This window comes from Coptis chinensis, chromosome 7, assembly GCF_015680905.1.
Source record: "Coptis chinensis isolate HL-2020 chromosome 7, ASM1568090v1, whole genome shotgun sequence".
Lineage (NCBI taxonomy): Eukaryota > Viridiplantae > Streptophyta > Magnoliopsida > Ranunculales > Ranunculaceae > Coptis > Coptis chinensis.
The window spans coordinates 89785012-89809246 of NC_141462.1; the positions used below are offsets into that span (position 1 = coordinate 89785012).

General features: G+C 36.1%; 1 protein-coding gene and 1 long non-coding RNA gene across 4 annotated transcripts; one reads left to right on the plus strand and one right to left on the minus strand.

Annotated features, from left to right (window-relative positions):
• Window positions 1–6371: 6371 nt before the first annotated feature.
• Window positions 6372–7964, plus strand: LOC147489832 (uncharacterized). Of its 2 annotated transcripts, none has more exons than XR_015202768.1 (2): window positions 6372–6908; window positions 7142–7964. It is a non-coding gene; the product is annotated as an uncharacterized LOC147489832 (long non-coding RNA). The 2 variants fall into 2 exon arrangements; XR_015202767.1 differs by having other exon boundaries at window positions 7094–7528.
• A 598-nt stretch (window positions 7965–8562) lies between these two features.
• LOC147489833 (protein INVOLVED IN DE NOVO 2-like) lies at window positions 8563–11136 on the minus strand. Of its 2 annotated transcripts, none has more exons than XM_086573772.1 (5): window positions 10997–11136; window positions 10032–10111; window positions 9728–9943; window positions 9111–9320; window positions 8563–8974 (listed from the first exon to the last, which is right to left on the minus strand). In XM_086573772.1, exons 2-5 carry the CDS (start codon window positions 10092–10094, stop codon window positions 8723–8725), a joined length of 741 nt encoding a protein of 246 aa, XP_086429898.1. In that variant the 5' UTR covers window positions 10095–10111; window positions 10997–11136; the 3' UTR covers window positions 8563–8722. The 2 variants fall into 2 exon arrangements, with proteins under 2 accessions (XP_086429898.1, XP_086429899.1); XM_086573773.1 differs by lacking the exon at window positions 10997–11136 and adding an exon at window positions 10199–10538.
• Between the last annotated feature and the right edge of the window lie 13099 nt (window positions 11137–24235).

The window sequence follows — 24235 nt, forward strand, 5'->3', positions numbered from 1 at the left end:
TATTTTTTTAGTGTTTTCATCAACATATAGCTCTTTTGAAGTTTAAAAAACACCAAATTATTGGAAATTTGGTGTTTGGTGCTAAATTGATATCACTCCTAAAGATGCTCTTATGCAGTTATGCAAACTACGCAAGATACCTAGAAGACGTTTTCTATGATTTTTGGCACGAAGTTCAATGGTTTTTTGTGCAATTGCATACTCTGTATGTATCATTTTAGCCTTTTAGGTGTAGTATCGATGTCAATTTAAGACCCACTGTTCCCCAAAATATTTGTACACCATGTATGATCCACATTCCACTGAATATCCATCCATTGTGAGAGTCTGAGAGAAGGTCAGGTGCGATTGCATACTAAACTACTAAGTACTAACTACATGAAGCCGACAACCCGGAAGTCTAAGGGTGTGTTTGTTAACTGGCAAATGGGGGTGGCTAATTGTATTTTCCCACTAGAAGTACCATTTGCCAGTGTTTGGGTGTATTTAAGGGCCCTGGCAAACACTATTTAGAATTAACCGGCAAATCAAATTATCCCACTAGAAGTGGGAAAATAGAAAACACCTCCCCCCAAAGTTGAATTAGTCACCCGTATTTTCCCACTATGGTAGGAAAATAGAAACAACTCTCCCTCTCGATCTCTCTTCTCTCTTTCTCACTGCCAATAGAAACAACTTTCCCACTCGATCTCTCTTCTCTCTTTCTCACTGCCGCCTCTCATCAACTCGCTCTCTTTTCAGGTATACTCTCTCGCTCTCATCTCTTATCTCTCTTCTCTCAATCTCTTTTTTCACTATTAATTGATTAGTGGGTGTTGTTTTTTGTTCTTGTTTGATTTTTGGATTTTTTTTTTTATCAGTGATTTTTGGACTTCGTTTAGTCATTTCTTCAAATATATATGTAGTCGAGTCATTTCGTTTAGTCGATGCTACTGGTGATTGTTTCTTTAAGACAGAATATATGCACATGAAATATACTTATCAATTTGTATGCACATATTTGAGTGTATTGAAAGTTTTATACTTGACATATGATAAAACCTTTAAGTGGCCCTTAGTCAATCGATAAGTTTTTATCCATTATAGAACTTTGATAACTTGTTCCAAATTTACTGCTTTTTAGTGTTGGAATTGGATGCTACAATAATGAAGCTCCTTAACATCGACAATGAATCCGGATAAGGTTGAAAATATCTTGTCCAACTCAAAATAGAATAGTGTTCCCTAATCTGGATCATTTTATTGCATGACTTCAACAATGGCCACATCCGTCGGGTTCATTGTGATGGTAAAAGTGATGTACTGACGGGATTATTTGGTGATATGTTGCTCCTATGTGTTTCAATTATTATCAACGTAATCAGATTCGATTTGAAGTTTAATTCCTTTGCTTCCATGATATTATCCTTGAGTAGACCTCAAGTCCAAATCATCCAGTCAGCAGAGACATTCCCTAAAGTCCTTGTTTGTAGTATAAGCTCTCTTCTCGCCCCTACTTTTTGGTGGCATTTTATACACACCCAAGCCATTTAGGAGTAGGTTGTGCTTCATGATCAAACAATCCAATGAAATCGTATCTCTTTGAATCAATCAAATATCTCTGAATCGTATTAGATTTGTTAATGAATAGAATAACTAGATAAAAATAAGTAAACAAGTAGAAGAACAACGAAAGAAAAACTCGTCTCATCATATTAAACTAATAGATCAACAATCGGTGAAGTATTAATTAGTCGGCGTTATACTAACATGACTAAATGAAGGTGAGAAGCAAACTCCATTTCGTTATTTCTCCGTACTCTTTAGTTCAATTTGTATGTATGTTTGTATGTTTGTATCAATTTGTTTGTTTCGTTAATTGAGTACATGAATTTGTATACTTTATTAATTTTTTTTCTTTTTGAGATATTGTAGAATGATTACCTAACGCCGTCAGTAGGTTAGTGGCATTTCTACTTATAGTTATAAGTGCATATATAATGATGACATGGTGGTATAGGAGAATGTATATTGGGAGGTATAGGCCTAGGGCGTAGGGCTCCCCGCTCTTATTAGAGGTCCTCGTAGGAATTGGGATCAAGTCGCGGAGAATCGTATTGGGTAGGATGTATACAAGCACTGACAGATTTTGCCACGAGCAATTAAGGATGAGGCGATCAATGTTTCGTCGCTTGTGCACTCGTTTGTATGGTCATGGTCTACGTGAAAGCAGACATAAGAGCAAGTTGCCATATTTCTCAACACTGTTGGGCATGACATGCGTAATCGGAATGAAACATTTCAATTCTTCCATTCAGGAGAAACAGTTCACCGTTATTTCCATCTTGTGTTGGATGCAATTCTTTGTTTATTCAGAGAGTTAGTAACAAATGCTACCGCTGATAACTCCCCTCGCGAGTGTACCAACACACATCATTGGCATTGTTATTTCAAGGTCAGTCAACTTTTTGGAAAATGGATAGGATCATTCTGATTTCAATGTTTAATAGTTCAATAAATATTTATGAAGTTTTTATGTTAGGATCTTTGTGGGTGCGGTTGATGGTACACACTTTCCAATCAATTTACCACTAGCTTAACAGGCTAGGTATCGTAACGAGGAAAGGTGTCGTGACCCAAAATGTGTTAGTAGCTTGCACATTTGACATGAGGTTCACATCACGTGCTAGCGAGGGTGGGAGGGATCGGCACCACGATGGGCCGGTTGTTGAGGAGTCTTCGTGGCTCGTCCCGGGCATAAGCTTATGTTCCAAATGGCAAGTACTATCTTGCGGATGCTGGATTTGCTTTAGTGCCAGGGTTCCTCACGCCTTAGCGTGGTGTACGGTACCATCTTAGAGAGATCGGTGAAGTTCAACCTCAAAATCATAAAGAACAATATAATTTTCGCCATTCATCTTTGCGTACTGTTGTTGAAAGGACAATCGGTCTCTTGAAGAAGCGATTTGCCTATCTAAGGCATGCAGTTTTCCACGATGTCAAAAACACACAAAGGTTATCCTTGCATGTTGTGCATTGCACAACTTCTTCGAAGAAGAAGATCCCGATAATACATTGAGTGATGAGGAGCTCACTGATGATGAGGAAGAGGCTGACAACTCTCTGAATGCTCCAAATATGAATATTGATATGCAGCCAAGCATTGGGTGGACTAATTTTAGGGATGAGTTGTCAATTGCAATGTGGGCAGATAACGAGTGATGTAATAGATATTATGATTTTATGAGTGATGTTTTGTAGTAGACTTATGATTTTATTAGATTGTTTTGTAATAGACACTATTATGTTTCAACTACTTATAATGTTTTATTCACATGCAATCTTTCTTATTTGTTACCTTGATATGTTACTATGCTATGTTCTTTGTTGGTCATTGCTTCAAACTAGGTATGGCTGGAAAACGAGAAAAAAAGTTGTGAAAACAAGATCGCCCCAAATTAGATGGTATCCCAACATGGAAGCCATCTTGGTAGAGGTGTTGTTAGAGGAGTTAGCTCTTGGGGGCAAGAGGCAGATAATGGGTGGAGGAAAGAAAGCTTGAAGCCGCATCACTGATGAGATCAATAGTGACTTGGAATGAATTGTGTTTGCACAATGTCGGTCGAGGTTGAAAACAATGAGACTTGCTTGGCAAGATTCGCGAAACATGCGATTGATGCTAGTGGGTTTGGTTTGTCTTTCAACAAAGAGACCAAGAGAATTGATGCAGATGAGAATGCATGGGAGAGTTATGTAAAGGTAATAAAATAATCTCATTTTTTTTTTATAGGATTTGGTTTTAGATGCCATATTAATTGGTATATTGTGGGATTTAGGCTCATCCGTTGGCAAACACTCGTGCGAAATCATTTCCTTACTATGACGAATGTTGTCTCATTTTTGGGAATGATTATGCAACTGGAGAAGGGGGCAATAGTGGGTTCGATGATGACATGGTGGATGGAGGTAAGTTAATTAGATGTAAATAGAGTTGAATTTTGTGTGTCTAACTAGTTTTGAAATTAACTTTTTGTTTCAACTTCTTGTTTAGATGATTCTAGGCAAACCCAAGGAGATGGGGGTGACGATTCTGATGCTAGTGAGTCCTCAGCTTTTGGTGCTCCCTCAGATACTGGTGGGGATACTTCTCAAACTGAGAGTGGTCCTAGAAGCACTACACCTACTTCTAAGAAGACTAGGAAGTCTCGATTCTTTGAGGATATACGAACCCCTTCGTTTAAGGTGTTAAGCTGAAGCGGTGGCAAAATTGCCGAGGCCCTCAAACCGAGAACCACAAGAAGAAGAAGTAGACCAAATAGATTTGTTGAAGGATGCTTTGCAGTCTCTTCCCCGATATGAATCCCGCTTTTCTTTAAGGTCGCTTGACTTGGTCGGGTCGAGAATGATAGGCTTATTAAGGTCTTCTTGGGCCTTAAAAGAGGATATCAAGGCTTCATGGTTGTTTAGGAGGCTAGAACAAAATTTGGACGTTGATTCAACCTTGTTTTTTGGTTTATTTCTATGTTTGAACTATATGTTTTTGTGGGATTGTTGTTAAGTGGTGGACCGATATATTATTTTTAAGTGACATTGATGTTACTTTTGGATATTTTATTGTGTGTTCTTGTTGAGTCTTTGTGTGCGTGTAGTGGGTTGGTGTGTGTAGTAGTGTGTGTAGTGTGTGCAATTAGGTGGTGTGGTGGGTGTGGTGGAGTGGTGGTGGTGTGCTGCTGCTACTGCTATGCTGCGATGGTTGTTTAAGAAGACATCCTATGGATACTATTAAAGTTGAGTTGTATTTTATTTTATTTTATTTTATTTGTATTTTATTTAATTTTTTGTTATACTTCATTGAGTTTGAAAACCAAAAAAAATATCTCCAAAAAATTGAAATATCATTTGCCACTGGAGAAAAACCATGTAAACAAACACTGGCAAAACTGACAAATCTTATATTTTCCCACTATAAATTTTTGCAAACAAACAGCGGCAAACTAAAATTTTCCCACTATAGATTTGTCCAAGCAAATTTTAGTAGGAAAACACTGGCAAATCTTATATTTTCCCACTAGAAGTTTGCCAGTTAACAAACACACCCTAAAAATGATGAGGGCAGTTTATCGGGAAAAAATATATATTATGAGGGCCTTGAGGGGTCAAAAGGATTTAAAGGCCCGACACTACGATATGTATCACCATTTGGACCTGGATAGGAGGCCCAGTCACAGCCCTATTAATAAGCGTTAAATTTCTAACCGAATATTAATCTGTCCCGCAACCAGTGAGCAATCCTGTCAAAACCTATTCCAGTTGTTCACTTGTTCCTAGGAAGCACCTTGGAAACTTGGAAGTAATCCTGCAGATGGGCTTTCCCGTCCAATGCTGCCCTCGTTGTCAGCGAGGAAAGCTCCTACTAGGGTGCCTTAATCGAAGAAATCTTATCCTTAAACGTGGATAAAATGGCTTCTTTAGTTGATGGACAAAAGCCTGTAGCAATTATGCAGAAAACAATCTTACTGAGAGGGCATTTCTCTGGGCAAAACCAAAATTTTGAACAGAAGAGGGGCATCAAAAAACAACTGAAAGCTAAACAGAATTCTCTAATGTCAGTTGCTTCAGAAAAGCATCAGGTTAAGCCCTCTATGAAGTTACAACCGGAGGATGGCGTCTATGAAAGTGGATCGCAAAAAGAGAATGCAAGCTTGGTCGCACGTACTTGGATGAAGCTGACGATGATTGCCATAATCTGTAAAAAATTTCCATATGATCCTAGTGAGTACGATGGCAGTGATGAGGACAACAAAAATATGGAATCAAATTTTAATGATATCCAAAAGGAGGAAAGGAGAAGTGCAAAACTCAGCTGAGAGGAGGATGAATGAGAGCGTCGCCTCGAAGAAGAAGCGGAGAGGCAAGAGAAGTTAAGAAGACACGCAAAGAAGTGCAAGTTAAGCCAACAGTGACTCGAGAGCATTCCTTGTATGTTGTTTTAAGATGATCTTTCAGGAATGTACAGTGATGATATGTATTGAGCTTATGCTGATCATTGTTATAAAGGGGAGCTAAACGTGTTTGGCTTGTTTTACTTTACTCAGTTATCCTTCTTTTTTACCCAGATGCCTTGATCACAATACTCAATAATTACATAATATTGCTGAAGCCAAGAATTTTCAACGACATGAAATTTAAATTACACAGAAACAAAACAAAATTCAACAGTCAGTGCATAAGCATTCTTTACTGAGAAGTTGCAGATCACTAATAAGAATTCTAAGAATTGCAGCAGAGCCACTCCAAAGTAACTTGTTGAAGTAATGTAAACTTAGGTCCCACTTTTTTCATTTTTATATCTAATTTTTTGGGCAAGAACCTAGCCAAAAAAAAATGTCAATACAGGAAAGGGTTCCTAATAGATGAGCCAATTAGGATTCCTCCAATTTCTATTTCCTATTTTATTTTATTACTCGTTTTACTCTTTTTTCATATTAATCGTAATTAAACAACACCAAATTGGCCAAATAACAACACGAGGAACCCATTAAACACGTCAGTCTTCCCTCTTTCTGTTACTTTTTATTCAGTCCAACCTTCAATTCGCAGCTCCCTCAAATAATTAAAAAAAAACGAGATGGAGAGATCAGTAGCGTTTGTGATATTACTATTTATTTGTGTATCCTCAATATCAATATCAACATCGAGATTCGTGGTAGAAAAGAACAGTTTAACAGTAACATCACCAGATAGTATTAAAGGAACACATGATAGTGCAATTGGAAACTTTGGTATTCCTCAATATGGTGGAAGCATGGCTGGTACTGTTCTCTTTCCCAAAGAGAATCAAAAGGGTTGTAAAAAATTCGAAGATTTCGGTGTTTCGTTCAAAACTAAATCTGGTGGGCTTCCTAATTTCGTCTTGGTTGATCGTGGAGGTACCCAAAGTTTCAAACTTTTGATTCATTATTGTTATTTGGCTAATTCTTTTTATTGAGCTAAGATTATGGTAGATATATTAGTTTATTTACATAAATTAATTGACCATTTATAGTTTTGTACACTTATATTAGAAGTAGAACATTTTATGGATTTGAGTGGTGTATACTTGTTGTTATTATAGATGTTCCATTGATTGCTCATTTTGATACATTACATTGATTGCTTGAAGAGAAATTGGTACTTGCTTAGGAAGAGCAGAAGGAGAATGATGCGAGAAATGTTCGTTTGATTATGGCGAAAATTAAGTATCTTTAGAAGAATGTTGATGAGGCGTTGAGTAGAGTTATAAAAAGCTTGCGAAAGAGGATCCCAACGACTACCGGCCTTATTTTTATCAGTTTGTGATTTATAGCTTGCTTGATCGGAATGAAGAGGCGAAGGCGCAGTTTGCAAAGTGTCGTGAAGTTTGTCCAAAGGATTTTAAGGTGGAAGGATTTGTGCAAACCCCCATTATCAAGAGCGAAGCTCTTTGGGTCAGGCTTGGATAATTGATTTTAGAGCATTGTTTCGGTATTGATAATAATTAGAGGTGAGTACTACGAGGCTTATTCGGACTTAAAACGAGAAAATGTAACCAATGCTATCTCTTTTTACTGTTGATGAAGAGACGAAAAGAGAAATTAAGAATGGATGACCGATACTTTAGATGTAGTGAATCGGAAAAAAAATTCTCGTAACTTACATGTTCCCGACGCCAGTGTGAACATTGATGAAGGCTCTAGTAGTCAGGATGTGGTCAAGGAACCTGAAGTGCTGGAAATTAAGGATAAACAAAAGAAAAAAGAGTCTCCATTAATTGGGGAATTGCGCGATTCTGGTTTAAATAGGAACCCTGAAATTCTACCTACTATAGAACCTGTTCAAGCTCGTCTTTCTCGTCGTCCGGCTGGCCTTGGTGGCACTGCTCCATTGATTGTTCATTTTGATGTTATATAGACACATTTTGTAAAACTATATTTACAATCACTGAATTTTTATAAACGTTTTTTTGACATTTTAGTTCTAACCAGGTGACGTGGGTTATGAAAATATGAATTTACATATACAAATATGAAGTTACATATGTGCATACAAATTTACATATGCAAATATGAAATTTCATAGACATTTTTTCTGACAACTGACATGTGATACAGATTATGTAAATATGAATTTTCATATGTAAATATAAATTTAAATTTTCTTATGAAAAAAAATTTTATATGAAAATTTAAATTTAAATAGGTTAAGAAGACTGTGTAATTTTATATTGTCATATGTAAATACAAATTTACATAAGATGACGTCAGCCCGGTTTGTCCTTAAGCCAAAATTATAAGTAAAGATTGATGACGTCAGCCCGGTTTTTATAGGGATATTTTGGTCTGTTTGGGTATTTTAAAACAATAGGGAGTTTTTATGGGTTAGTACGTAATGAGGGGGTTTTTATGCTGGTTATATATCAACCAGGGAGATTAAACCCAAAATCTGTCTCCCCCCCCCCCCCCAAACTAGATGGGAGATTAGGGTCTCACCCCAAAACCAAAATATACACACACAAAAAAAATGGTCAACCCATAAGGAAAGAAGTGTCCCAAAACATGCTCACGGTCATTAAACTTCTAAAGTAACATAAACCTTCATCTAATATTTCCATTCAACAAGAAACAACTATCGCTGCATCCAAAAAGTAGCCAAAGGTACCATCTACATAAAGTCTGAACCCAAAACGGCAAAATAAAAACTCCCAACCTGTAACTTAATGCAAGATTTAGTGCTTATATGATAGATTCCCTCTTTCAACGCGCTTTTGTTTCTTCAAGTTATTTGACATGGACTGGATTCCCTCTTTCAGTGTTGCCCTTTTTCCCTCTTCGAAGTTCCACAGTTCCCTTACTATGTGCCTTCCACTGGGATTGTATTCGTTCAACTCCAGCAAGGCTGATTTAACCGCATTGTGCACTTCATTGCCTAATTCATACTTTAGTTCTTTCAGTTTTGAATCCTCTTCATCTATTATTTCCTACAACACACATAACAATCCCACATGAACTCTAAAAGCTACATTGAGAGTGGTTTAAATTTCTCAAGACATCATATGCCAGCAAAATCATCTAATTAACCATAATTATGATATTCAAAAGAAATTTGAGACGAACCATAGCTAAGCCACCAACGTTGACCACTTCAAAAGGATGCCACTCGGGATTTCTAAGGTAATCATCCCACAGTGAACAAAGCTGAGTAGCTTTTTCATCTGCTTCTTCAGGACAGTATTTGCGCTTCCATGCATCTTTGAATGGTTCAACTTGAAGCTCTCCCATTCTTTTGACTCCTACACCAGCTTCAAGAAAAGTTTCTTCGAAAATCTGCAAAAAGGGAATTAGTACTTCCATTGTTGATCTTGAAGTCACTGCAATGGAAGATGAGACAAAAGCTAAACAAATTAATTGGTTTATTACTTTCAATCGTGTAAAACGGTATCAAGATTCAGGAGTTATGTAACAATGCAAAATTAAATTTGGGATATTACTTGCAATCGCACACTGCAGAACTGTTATGATACCAAGGAAATGGTGAGGATGCAGACAATTATTTATAAATTACAGTATAACTGTCATAGGACCATGCACTTCTCCGAAAAATCACAGAACATGAAAATCCATTTAATATGGCATCTAGGCATCTAGCATATCTGACCAACTTGATGGTTTCATTAAGCGGGTATAGCTGAAGAGAAGAAAATAACATAAAAAGAGACAAGTAATTTACTTACATCTATTAGTTCCTTTCGAGCATCCTGCAGCTCATCATTGCTCCTTCTCTCCTTCACAATAAGTACTTGGTTTATGGATTCTAGGTCTTCAATTTCACCTTCCTTGTCTTCCAACCTTTCAACTATCCTCTCTTCAACATCCAATTCCAATGCTTTCTTTTCATCCAATTGTTTCTCTAATTGAGCTATCCTCTTATAAAGAATCTCTTTTTCCCACTGGTAGTCAAAACCGAGAAGATTAGGAAATAAGAAACCATTTAATTAAAAAATATAATTTACTGGATAGATAAAACATGTAACAAACCATTTGAACTTGAAGCATCTTCAGCATGTGTTCATCTGGTTTTGTTTGCTCCATCGTTGACATTCAAGTGGATCACTTTCCTAAAAGACAACAAAAATACTAGTGTCAAACAAATCTAACATTCACATAATAACTTTTTATCCCTTCCCCTTGTTCTGAACTGTAACCTTAAGTCCTTAAGTAGTGTAAATTGTGATGAGGAACAGGTGTGGACATGTGGTTCCTGTCTAACTCATTACCACCTCACTACCAAAAAAATGGAAGGGGAAAATAACTACTCGATGCTCCATAATCTGGAAAACACAGGTAATCATGGGAATTACTAATCATCAATTCCTCGTGCTTGTTAAGTATGTAGACTTGGGAGGTTATTCACAAAAAACAACAGGTTATTCAAGGACTTGGGGAAATGCAGATCCAGTAAAACTTTGCTGCCATTTCAAAAATGAATAACGTAAGGTTTGATTACAATTTTCATTTTTTTTTTGCAGTGAGTTTGGTGGTGGAACCACATCCTAAGACCTTGAATCACCCCTTGTTTCAGTAAAACTTGTGTTGAAATTTTTCCCAAATTCGCATATTAAAATAGGCACTGCCAATAATGCAAACATGCTTACATGCTACAAATATCACTCACACACCATTCGAGTCACACTAATCCAGTGTGCTTGTGAAACAACATAAGCTTGTTGACTTGTTGTATAAGATATAAATGAGTTAAACACAACACTTACTAAACTATGTAACATTTTCTAGTCAAATTTCGCAAATATTTTAGTGTCCACTTCATAGTAAATCATAATCAATCACAAAAAGAGGAAATATTACAACGTATATATAAAACATTAAAACCCTAGGTAACAAAATATATATAAATTTTTAAACACCTAGACACTCATTCAAACTATTAAAGACAACAAGGAACTGATTCAGACAAAACAAAAGGACGTATATAGTTTACGTACCTCCTTTTAGGATGGAAAAGTTGTCTTTGATTTCGTTCACTGGACCACTCTTGTCCTCACTCCTCACTCACTCCCTTCAAAGCAAATACAAATACAAATCCCACTGTTTCCCACCCAACTCAAACAAACGGGTGTGTGGATTTGGGCCCAAGTAAAATACTAATAATCACTTTGGACTTGGACATAAGTCCGAGAAAGAAAAAATTATACTCGGCTTCGAACTAGCACGAATTGAATTTGGACAACTTCCAAGTTCCATGTTGTATTTTAAGAGCATCTTTAGGAGAGCTATCAAAAAAACACCAAAATTTTGAACAAAAAAAACACCAAACCAAAAAAACACCAATCAACTTTAGGAGCAATATCAAATTTTCGACATCAAACTACGCGGTTTTGGATAAACCGCGCCATATAGCCCACACGATTTTCCCAAAACCGTGCCATAGAAACCCATCTGACAAGCCCAAGCCCACGCGATTTTTCCAAAACCGCACGGTTTTTTAGAAATCGCGTGCTATAACCATTTAACCCTCTTGGTCATGCGAGGTTCTTTTCATTTTTCATGTTCCCTCTCATCTAAACTAATCTCCTTGAGCAAAAAAAAAAAAAAAAAAAAAAACACTACCAAAACTCTTGACGATTTTTCAATGGATCATTCATCTTCTTCTGATTCATCTTCTTCTGATTTTTCATCGAGCTCGAGCTCAAGCTTTTCAAATGATAACATTGTAGTTAAAACTCATAAATTAGTGGCTATTGCTCTACCTTTAGTTCGACATCGTCTGAATTTATTGCGTCACCAAGAAGCGGAGTCTTCTTATAGACCACATGGTGGCTCGAAGAAAAGAAGAAAATGTAAGAATCGTCAGTATGAGGCAACACTGGCTCGTGTAAATACTAACTACTTCGGCGAAAATCCTATATTTCGTGACCACGACTTCCGACGCCGATTTCGTATGGGTCAGTCATTATTTAATCGTATTTTCAATCATCTTAATCATAATGTACCATATTTTCAACAAAAAGTTAATAGTGCGGGTAAGTTTGGGATAAACCCAAAAATAAAAATAATTGCTGCTATACGAATGCTTGCTTATGGGACTGCAGCTGATCTAGTAGATGATATGTTACATGTTGTTGAGCCAATTGTTCATGAATGTATGCGCTATTTCTGTGATGGAATTATTAGAATTTTTGGAGGTGAATACTTGTACAAACCAAATGCTGCAGATATTCAACGTTTGCTTAAAGAGTCTGAGGAACGTGGATGGCCTGGAATGCTAGGAAGCATTGATTGCATGCACTGGCAATGGAAGTAGGGCTGGTCATCGAGTCGAGCTATTCGTGAGTAACTCGAGCTCGGCTCGACTCAAACTCGTTCGCACAAAAGTATGAGTCGAGCTTGAGCTTAATTTAAAGCTCATTCTAGATAGCGAGTAGTTTGAGTTTGAGTTCGAGTTCGAGTTCGAGTAGCTCGCGAGTTACTCGTGAGCTACTCGAGTCGAGCTCGAGCTTGAGTAGCTCGCGAGCTACTTGTTTTATAAGCTCATACGTAGTATATAATTTATAATTTATACGACATTTTATACTTTATACCCAACTATAATTTACAATTTATACTAGTTTTAATGTTTTATATACATTTTTTTTTCGAGTTTGAGCTCGAAGTTCGAAGTTCAAACGAGCATAACCGAACTTCGAAGTTGAACCGAGCTCGAGCTCGAAGTGTAAAATGAGTCGAGCCGAGTCAAGCTCGAGCTATTAGTATAACTAGGCGAGTCGAGCTTGAGCTTCAATATTAAGCTCGAATGCGAGTTCGAGTCGAGCTTCTGCATGTGCGAGTCAAGCTCGAGTATAGCAAAACTCGACTCAGGTAGCTCGATGACCAAATAGCGGGTTCTCACAATGATCTTAATGTGCTTGACCGCTCACCAATATTTGATGATATAGTCAATGATGAAGCTATTCCTTGTAACTACACTGTGAATGGCCATCATTATGATATGGGCTATTACCTGGCTGACGGTATTTATCCTAATTATGCCACCTTGATTCAAACGATTGCTAAACTGACTATTGCACAAGACAAATATTTTGCAAAGAAGCAAGAAGCTGCTAGAAAAGATATAGAGCGGGCGTTTGGTATATTATAGTCGCGTTGGGCTATTTTAGCGAATCCGTGCAGATTATGGTATTTGGAGAACATGGCTACTGTTATGAGGGCTTGCATCATTTTACACAATATGATTGTGGAAAATGAAGCAAACGGATATCCCCATGATATATCCTCGATTTGGAAATACCAAGTAGAGAAGGTGCATCTGAAGATCAACGCCAATTTGTTCTATCTCGTTGGGCATCTGGCGTCGAGAGGGTTCGTTTAAAAGTTGTTCATGATATATTGAAGAATGACTTGGTCGAGCATTTGTGGAGTAGGCGTAGGCGGCGTGGTCAGACTTGATTTCTATTTCTATTTGCACTTCGTTTGGACTTTGTGTTTATTTATCATTTCAATTTCTATGTATTTGTGTTCCAAGTTTATTTCTATGTATTTGTGGTTTTATGAAAGGATTTGTGTATATGAGAATTTTGAAAATACAAAGTAGACTCTGCCGAATTTTTTTTAGAATGATAAAAAGTATCAACTTTAAATTAAGGTAACTTAACTCAAATTAAAAGAAAATATTCAATTAAAGTACATTCTAATTAAAATCAAAATACAAACTCAAATTAAAGTACGTCATTAATTAAAAGACATAAATTAAAAGACAAATTAAAATACTCAAATTAAAAGACATACAAACTCAAATTTAGACTATGCACTACTTTGACTACTACCAGTGATATTGTCAAGTCGATTCTTCATTTTTTGTAAAATTTATGCCCTTTTGAGTTGCCAAATTTCGCGCTCATTTTCGTAATCCTTCTAATTTCATTCCTAGTATTTTCGCATCATTTTCATCTTCTCGAACTTCGGAGCGATCTTTCTTCAATTGAAGTTTTTTTTTGGATTTGGAGCTTCCAATCCATCTAACTTTTCTTCAATTGAAGTTTTTCAAATTCCATCTCATCTTTCTTCAATTGTCTTTGAGCTTCCAATTCATAGCCTTCTTTGGTGGTTTTAGAAAGTTTCATCAGAAAATCATCAAGTTTCTTAGCAGATTCCTCCAATTTAGAATTACCTTCTTCTTTCTCTTTTTGCCTTCTTTTCTTGTCTTCTTTCTTTCCAAGAGGCCTATCCTCAAGCCCATGAAGTTGGTGTGGATCATAATCCATTGGTTGAGTTGTCGCAGTTGATATTGGAACTGATGAACCTCCTTCCCCACTGTTTGACTTCAACTTTTTGGTGGGATGCAAATCATTTCTCAACTGTAGCCTCTTCCATTTGGGTGAGTCTTTCACCATATTATAGCATTGCATCCACTTCCAAACCCCATTATGCATCACATATGCACTTATTGCTTACTCAACCTACCAATTAAGCAAAAACTAAATTAGAATTGAAAGATGTATTTGTGAATCAAAATAACAAATAAAAAGTAAATACTTACCATCATATTGTCATTATAGCCACTTTGAGGAGATGCTTGAATCTTAGAAAGAATAGCATGAAACTTGTTGATATTAGCTTGAATGAGAGTCCAACGGTGTTTCATGCCCGTCAAATTGCGTTCGGTCATTCTTCCTAGATTTGCATGAAATGCATTTAGAATTCTAGCCCAAAAATCGTTCGACTTTTGCTCATTTCCTACTATACCATCTTGACTAACTTGTAGCCAACTATTGGTGAGAGCAACATCTTCTTCTTGTATCCATGAAGCCCCTCTAGATTTTGATTTTGGTTCTTGACTAGTCATTGTTGTTTTAAGAGTAGAGAATAGAGAGTAGAGAAAAGAAGTGAGTGTAAAACTATGGTGTGAGTGTTTCAATTTATAGGGTAGAAAGATATAGCCGTTTTTTGCCTGTTGTTGTCATTGAGAGCACGCGGTTTTAGAAAAACCACGTGGTTTTGCCAAAACCGCGCCATAGAAGCCCATTTAGCAGCCCAAGCCCACGCGGTGTTGGCAAAACTGCGCGGTTTTTCTAAAACCGCGTAGATTATTTGATACAGCACCAAACCTGGATCCAAATATTGGCCGATTTGGTGTTTGGTTTGGTGTTTTTTTGGTGTTTTCATCAACATGTAACTCTCCTGAAGTTGAAAAAACACCAAATTGTTGGAAATTTGGTGTTTGATGCTAGGTTGATATCACTCCTAAAGATGCTCTAAGGCCTACAAATATGTGATCTTGGTTAAGGCAATGGAGATATCATGGGAAGGGGTGAACAAAAGAATATGACGAAGAGAGAGATGTGATTTACGTGAAGAGAAGAATGAGAGCCAATGGTGTGATCTTCCACTAGATGTCCTGGCAAAGATATTAAAACCTATGTTGATCATGTCCGTCTACGTGCATTCTGTAAACCATCGAATTCCATGTATCGTGTTCAACCCATGAAGCAATTACCATGGCTTTTAGCCTTTGAAGAAGATTCTTGGAACTCATGTAAACTCTTCGACCCAGTTTACAGAAAAGCTTACAACAGAGACATCAACAGCAAAAGTCTAGTTGGAGACGTCGTGTTTGTTTTTGTTTTGTCCATTCACCAATGAGAGAAACTTTGTGCTCCTTCATTTGACCAATGTTCAATTCTATATTTCTATGTCTTGGATTTAGAAGATAATGGAGACACTATTTGTATCAAGACCTGTTACCTTAATGGCAGGATATGGAACAGCCATACTATAATTAACCGTGACGTTCCACTAATTAAAGAAAAGTTTGTTAGTGCAGTCTATTTGGAAGGGACTTTTTATTGTACGGCTAGTTCAGGAATATTAGGGACTTTAGGTACAGTATTGCTAAACAAAATTGGAGCTTCTTTAAATTAGAGACCAGAACCACTAAATACATCTAGTCTACATTTCTTACATGACTTTCCTCATCTTTTGGTTGTATCTGAAAATGATATCATACATGTTTACTTGCATTTCAGAGGCAGTCCAATCTATTCTATTAACAAACTTGACAGTTCGAAGATTATTTGGAATTCTGTTCCTACATCTAATAATCGAATCTTGGTAATGAGTGATTAGAATGAATACAATGACATTGTGTAGAGAAAAAGACGTATTTTTCTTTCTGGTGTGAAGGGCGCGACCCGCGCTCTAGTTACACCTGGACAAGGCGCGACCCACACTCATGCGTTGGCAAACTCCAGTACTTTAGGCGCGACCCGCGCTCGATTTTGCCTGGTCAAGGGCACGACCCGTGCTCCACCGTTTTCAGCACGAAATTCACTGTTTCAGAAGTTTTTCTGAAATAGTATAAACATAGGTTTTTTCTGTAGAAACCTAACTTTTTCAAAACTAAGAAAAAGAGAGATTATAAGAGAGCAATTCTTTGTGAGTTGAGTGTTCATTCTTTCTGAGTGAATTGAGAGACTTGTAATTGATAAATGCTCAAAAGTAATGATTTATAACCCCAATTATGTGTATGTTAGTCTCCATTTTATATTTAAATATTCTAATATGATGCAATTTAAGTTTTTGCAGGTCAAAGAGCCTAAATGTGAAATATGGAGGGAAAAGAAGTCAAACAAGTCAAAAAGGAGTCACTGGGAATTACAGCTAAAGGCCTAGGGCAAAAATGTCATATTTGTCTCTATGAGTGCCAAGCCTAATGGGACTCTAAAAGAGGATAATAATTGAGTTAAAAGAGTCTTAAATCTTATCTCAAAGCCTTAATTTCGACTTCATAGAAAGAGAAGATCAATATGGAAAAGAAGTCGAGTTTCACAAGAACTAGGAAACGAAAAGTCGCCGTGGAAAGCAGCCTTGGTAAATAGTTTTAGAGAACAAAGTAGGCCACGTCCAACTTTGGTCCAACCGAATTTAACTTTTCCGTGATTGCTTCTAGAAAGATTCTGAGAGAGTTTGACACCAAATAAACATAGGATTTGGATCTCTATCCGACGAGCATGTAAGCCAATATATAAGCACACAAAACCTCGGTTTATATCATTTAGGAAATTTAGTTTTGCATCTTAGATCTAGAATTAAGAGAGAAGAAAGTTCAGACATTTTCACCATTAATAGCTATAAAGATTATTCCTTTTCATATTGTGTTCATAGCATAGTATGAGGGGCTAATCTCCTTTCTCTTGGGAGGGGAGATGAAGCTTTTTTTGTATGTTTTAGTTTAGTTCTTCTTCTATCATGTTTTAGTTTAAATCCCTCATTGAGTTTCTTCTTATTCGTCCATTGATCTAACGCTCCTGTGGAGGTTAGGAGGTCTTAGGGTAATTCAAGATTGTGTAGAGCCAAATACCACAAACCCTAGATTCTTTTCTTCTAGTTTTTAGTGTTCTAGTGTGATGATTGGATTCTTTATGACACCTCAATTAGTTGTATGGTTAATGCCACATGTGGATTTTCCATGGCACCTAGAGTTGTATATTGAATGCCACTTAAAGCACAATTTGGTTAGATAGAAGATATCATTGGAGATTGAAGAAGTATTTGATGGAAAGATAGAAAGCACGTTGAAAGCCATATATTATCATCATGGTTATGAGCATAAGGTTTGTAGGTATGGTGAGTTTCTATTGGTGATTTATATTAAGCATGATAGGTAGATCTGTTAGACTAATTTTATGATTTTGGTGGATTCATCTCTCCCAAGATATTCTCTCTCTTGATTCATATTCATATATTTAATTTAGTTTATTTTATACATAGTTTAAATCTCAAATCAAATCAACCATATATTACTTATTACTTAGCCACATCTTTTACTTGCATCCATTAGAGTAATTTAGATTAGGAATTTCTATTACTATCAACTAATTACTTAGAGTAGGATTGATACCTTGCTAGCCACTATACTAATCAATATATATAATAGGCTAAGTAAGATTTGCAAAAGATACGTAACACAAACAACGACACAAATAATTACGTGTTGCGTGCTTTTTCATTTATACATAGTTTAAATCTCAAATCAAATCAACCATATATTACTTATTACTTAGCCACATCTTTTACTTGCATATTTAGCATAATTAGATTAATTTAGCATAATTCAATTAGATTTGCATAGTAGAAAGTATTTTCATAAAATTTTGTATTTGTTTAACAGAAAAGAATAGTACAGAAAACATATTTATAAATTTCAAAAAAAAATCTGAAATTTTACAGAGTTGATCTGTACAGTATCGGTAATTTATTGGAATTTTTTCGAATTTTTAGTACTTATCTTACTTGGGTAACTAACATCATCTTTGCAGTACCCCATTTTCAGTTTTTAGGACACAAGCATCTGTAAAAACAGTTGAGCAGAGTTATTTGCACAATATAAAAAATTCTAAATTTTTTACAGGAGGAACCTCGATTCGTCAGGAGCTTCCAGTAAAAAGTTGAATATTTTTTGACCTGTTTTGACCACTTAACTAGTTGCTTGTTTTCAGTATGTTTCTGCAGCTTTTCAGGACCAAGGTCTCTGGAAGAACAGTCGAGAAGAAGGATCTATAAAATTCTAAATAATCCAAACTTTTTACAGGATCATCCCTGACACGTCAGGAGACTCCAGTAAAAATTTCGTGATTTTTAGTGCTCTTTTACTTATTTATTCAATCGATTGTTTACAGTGTGTGCAGAAAACTTCTCACTGGACTCTGTAGGATTGAACAGTAAAGAAGAGGGACTTACCAAGCTCCGATTGCTCTGAAATTTTACAGGCTACTTTCTGGACGTTTCAGGTAGCTTCTATAAAAATTTCAAAATTTTTGGACTTGTTTTGCTTGCTGTAACAGTAAGTGCTTCTCTTCCACCGTGAATCCCCTGTTAGCGGTTTCATAATTAGCATTAATAGTTAGCATCATATAGTTTGATAATATAATTTAGTTAATTAAGTGCATATTATATTATTTTACATAGCTTTATTACTTAGTGCATGAAAACTTGGTTTCGTGATTCACCTCGTAAACGTTTAATCAGAAGAGTTAATTCTTGTAACAATCTTCCAATTCTGGTTTTGGAAGAGACAACACCATCAAACTCGTGGATCCGATTCAAAACACACACACCACTAGTAGACTTAGAAGATACACCAGAGAGAGTACCATTAGACACCATGGCTGATCAAAGAACTCTTAGCACCTTGTTTCAACCTATCGCGGTTCAACCACCGAACTGCAAAGTGATGCCCGACAATAACAATAACTATGAGATTAAGCCCACTATTCTTAATATGTTGCCAAGATATTATGGAAAAACAAATGAAGAGCCATATAATCATCTGAGTAAATTCTTGAGCATATTAAGTACTTTTAAAGCACCTCATCTTTCCCCTGAAGAGACTAGATTAAGGTTGTTCCCATTGACTTTTGAGGATGCCGCACTACGTTGGTATAGATCCCTACCCTCTAATTCTATAACTACTTGGGAGCAACTATCACAAAAGTTTATGAAACAATATTACCCTTTACGTAAAACTGAAGCCATGCAATTGGCTATTTCAACCTTCAAAGGAAAACCTAATGAAGAGTTTCATACAACATGGGATAGATTTAATGATTTACTTGTCCGTTGTCCACATCATGGTTTTGACATACTTAATATTGTACATTACTTTATAAAAGGTCTTTCACCTATGAACTGTCAGTTAATTGAATCAATGAATGGAGGAAGATTTACTAGTCTTACTCCCCGATGAAGCCTACACTTTTTTTGCAAAACTTTTCGAGAGTTCTAAGGATTGGGCCAATAGTAGTGACCATGAGGACATGGCACGGGTAGATGGGGATAAGTTTTAATAAACCGGTATGTATGAAGTTAGAAACGATAGTGATCAAGAATTAAAAGCCACACTAGTTAGTTTAACCATGTGAATCGAAAACTTAAACAAGAAATTTGATTCATTCACTTTAAACCCTCCAATGAATAATCAACCTCAACAAGCAATGAGTGCTAATCAATTTTGTGAAAGTTGTTTAGCCACGCACCATGATACACTAATTTGTCCAAGATTTGTTGCCCATAACTTTAGTAATAACTATAACCAAGATCCACGAAATAATTATCAATGGAGACGAACATGTCTCCACAAAGAAACCAATATGGTTTTCGGGGTTATCAAGGGAACAATAGGCAACAATACATGAATAATAGAGGCGCAAGTAGCACCTTCTCCACAAGACTACCCACAACAACAACAACAACAACAACAAACAAACATGAACAGAGAATTAGCCATAGATCCTATGGCTAATCACCAAACCCAACCCAACACCATAGATGAAACCATGAAAGCTTTAGCCACCAAGACCGAGAATGAATTCAAAAGGATTGACCAAAAATTTGATGTTATGACTCAACGGATAAGCCAACAATTCAATCGGATACTAGCTAGTCTAGTAGAGACCCAAAAGGAACCTTACCAAGCCAACCTGAACAAAACCCAAAAGGTAGAAATGTTTATCAAGTTGAAACCACCCTTCATCCAAGACCCACGAGGTAGGTTAACTCAATAACTACCCTTAGGTCAGAAAGAAAGTAGATAACAAAGTTGACATACCCGATTACGATGAAGTTGTTATAACAAAAGATAAGGAAAACCGTTGAAACCGAGAAAACCAAAGAGCGGTAACTGAAAAAAATTCCACCCGCACCATTCCCATCTAGGTTAAAAGATAACAAAAAGGAAGCACAATATAATGAGATCATGAATATTTTTAAAAATCTACATATCAATATTCCTTTTCTAAGTGCAATTAAACAAATACCTTCATATGCAAAATTTATAAAAGACCTAGTAAAGAAGAAAACAAATATTCCTAAGGACGCTTTTATTGCACAAAGTTGTTCATCCTTTCTACAGAACAAAGCCGTAGTAAAACATAAGGACCCCGGTAGTCCTACGTTACGTGTAGAATAGGAGATGACTACACCGATCAAGCATTATTGGATTTAGGTGCTAGTGTGAATTTATTACCTTACTCAGTTTATAAACAGGCTAGGGTTAAAAGACTTGAAACCAACAAATGTTAGACTACTGATTAGTGATAGATCTATTAAGATCCCACGAGGAGTAATAGAGGATGTGATTATCAAGGTCTCGATTTTTTATTACCCCGTTGATTTTATAGTTCTTGACACTTTACCTACAAATGGAAACCAAATTCCTATCATCTTGGGTAGACCATTCTTAGCTCTACGCCAGAAGCTTTAATTAATTGTAGGAATGGGAACATGTCTATCACTTTTCGAGAATATGAGAGTAGATGTAAACATATTTACACTATTTAGAAACCCCGGCGATGATAATGAAAAAGATGGATGATCTATGTGTAGTACACACAATAGCTAATAAAAGTTTTAGGAACACTCACTACAAAGATCCATTTTTATCATGTGTATCACAATTAGGCATGAATTATAACAAGGATAGTGTTATACATCATATTAATACATTGCTAGACACTGGTCAACCTCATACAAAAATAGAAGACATTCGAGCATCTTTATGTCAAGCTACTTTTAATCGTAGATTTATCAAAGATTTAATTAAGATGACTCACCCTCTACTAAAATGTATAGGCCACGCATGGAAAAGAAGAAAGATAAAAAGAGCAAAAATTGGATTACAAACAAGTTTTAAGTCTAGGGAATCCGACTATAAAAAGACCTATAAAAAAAAAAAAAAAAAAAAAAAAAAAAATCAATTACCTAAGCTAGTTAGGGGGGTAACCTTAAGTTTCCCCCCCTCTATGTCGGCTGGCGACATTAAACTTAGCGCTTATGGGAGGCAACCCAAGTAGTTTAAATAGATAGTAAATTATTCCTTATAAAAAAAAAAAAAAAAAAAAATGCGTACCTGACCCTGTGCTGAAAATTCACAGCAAAATCCCATGTTTACAAGGTTAAATTGGACATCAAATACGGAAGAGAGTTGTTGTCGAGGTGTTATTGGAGTAATGAAGATATTTACAAAAATTGTACCGACAAGGAAGTTTGGAAGATAATTTTTGAGCACATTGATAGCAATGACAAGGTTCGGGAAGGAGCTTGAAGTATCGAGAGTACGGAGAATTAATCTATTTTTACTCGTTAGGGTATAGTATTTGGAAGAGTTTCATTAGAAGTTAATTTTATTTTCTCTTGTCATGGGATTAGTTGTTTTAATTTCTTAAAATATCAATAGTTTATGGAGTGAGTGATTAGTTTTATGAATAAGAATGAAATTGATATGAGCTTTGAAGTGTATCTTGTGACACATATATATATGTTAAGTTGTGCTTTAGTAAGGTGGAATTCTTCTCCATTACGGACTAGATCTCTATTCCCCCGGTAAGTTAGAATCCCACTTTGTTTTAAATCCCAACCCTAGTAAAACTCTCTAAAAATCGATTTTGGGCCTTAAAACTCAAAAAGCCCAACAACCAAAAAAAAAAAAAAAAAACTTCTTCTTCTTCTTCCGGCCGCACCCACACTCCTTCTTCCTCTTCCGGACACACTTCCAGCCGCACAAGTCACAAATAACAACCACCTCATCACAATTTAACTCCACCCACCACAACCCCAACTTCTTCGGCCGATCGGGACGCGACTTATCGTCGTGTTCAACACTTGCTCACCGGCAAGATCGACCCGCCGGGTCAAGCATAATGGGATTTGAATTATGGGTGGCTCAAGATTCGACCGCCGTGTTCAACACTTGTATCACCTTCGGTTTCGATTATGGGTGGCTGAAATTCGCGATTTGAATTAATTTTTCAGTTTGTTTTCTTTTTTTTGTTGGCTGTTGATTGAGGAGAATGGGAAAAAATGTGAAGGTAGTAATGGGTGTTGAACTGTGAAGAAGGAATGGTGCCGTAGTTAGGCTTGAAAAATTTCGGAGAAACAAGGTTTTTGGTGTATAGGACGATTTTTTTTGGTTTACTGAGCAACTGTTCGCAGTATTGTTCTAGTAGTGTTGTTGTGTTAGTTTACCTTCTATATGGCCATCTCCATTATGACAGCTCGAGGATAAGTTCGCAAACGGTTGAACATGACGACCGAACAAAAAATTCATGCCGAACTCTATTATGGAGAGTTGGTTGATAACAATGCCATAAACGGATTTTTTTTAAACAAGAATGCGAAAATCGGGGTTGGGACTGTCTCTTGTATTCTAAGGGTGACAAATGTCCTGAAAATATATTGTTTGATGTTTTTATGACTGTCGAATTGATTATGAGAAGGCGAGTGCACAGGAAAATGGAGTTGTAATGGGATAATGAAACCAAGTTTATTATCATAATCGATCTTTCCGGTAGAAAAATTTGGACTCAACTCCGCAGTTCAAGATTTTCTTAAAACTATTTTTGATCACTCATGTATTTGATTGTCTATTATGGTTTTATCACTTTTATTTGTAGGCAGAGACAAATCTTGTATTCCATGCAAAAAAATGAAACTATTGATTTAAATCATTATTATTATTATTATTATTATTATTCATTGTTTAATTTTTAATTTTTATTTTTCAGTCGTGTCATTTGTACATGTGACTCTTACATTCCACTCTAGCACATTTTCTCTGTCTTTTTAGAGACGTATCACTCTACGGATTGAGCACATGACAAATATTTAGTCGTTGTAGTAATTATTGATCCTTATAAATCATCACTCTTATTTGTTTTGTTAAGGATATAAATTCTACAGATTTTAGTGATGTAATTTTGCACATTTAAGGTAATATCCCTCCTTTTCTCCGATTATTTCAATTATGGTAAGCTTTAGGTTATTTTATTTAGTCATTGAGGACAATGCCTAATTTAGTTAGGGGGTGAGAATTAAAATTTTGCAATATTTTAATTACAATATTTGGAAAGTTTATATGTGAATTATGGTGATTCTAGGTGAAAAGTATATTTTTATCGTTTAAACTCAAGCTAATGAAATAGGAAATTATAAGTCATGACCAGGATTAGTAAGACTTTTAGACTAAGTTTCTATTACTAAAATAGATCTCACTGATTAAAGTCTTAGTCTAGAGTAAGTTCATATAATACAACCACTAGAGGAATTTCAAATGAAAAAGCAACTTAAACTTCTACCAAACTAGAGGATTAGTACACGGAGACTTGACTGTGAGACTTGAGCCTTTCAAATTTTAATTTCTTGGAGAGTCTTTACGTAAATCTGAGTCCAAGTTG

Excerpts from the sequence above, each read along its gene's own strand:
- LOC147489833 (XM_086573772.1), bottom strand. The coding sequence starts at position 10,094 with ATGTCAACGATGGAGCAAACAAAACCAGATGAACACATGCTGAAGATG. Across the intron at positions 9,944-10,031 it reads AGATGCTTCAAGTTCAAATG|TGGGAAAAAGAGATTCTTTA; the intron begins GTTTGTTACATG and ends TTTGACTACCAG. Across the intron at positions 9,321-9,727 it reads CTCGAAAGGAACTAATAGAT|ATTTTCGAAGAAACTTTTCT; the intron begins GTAAGTAAATTA and ends CCCTTTTTGCAG.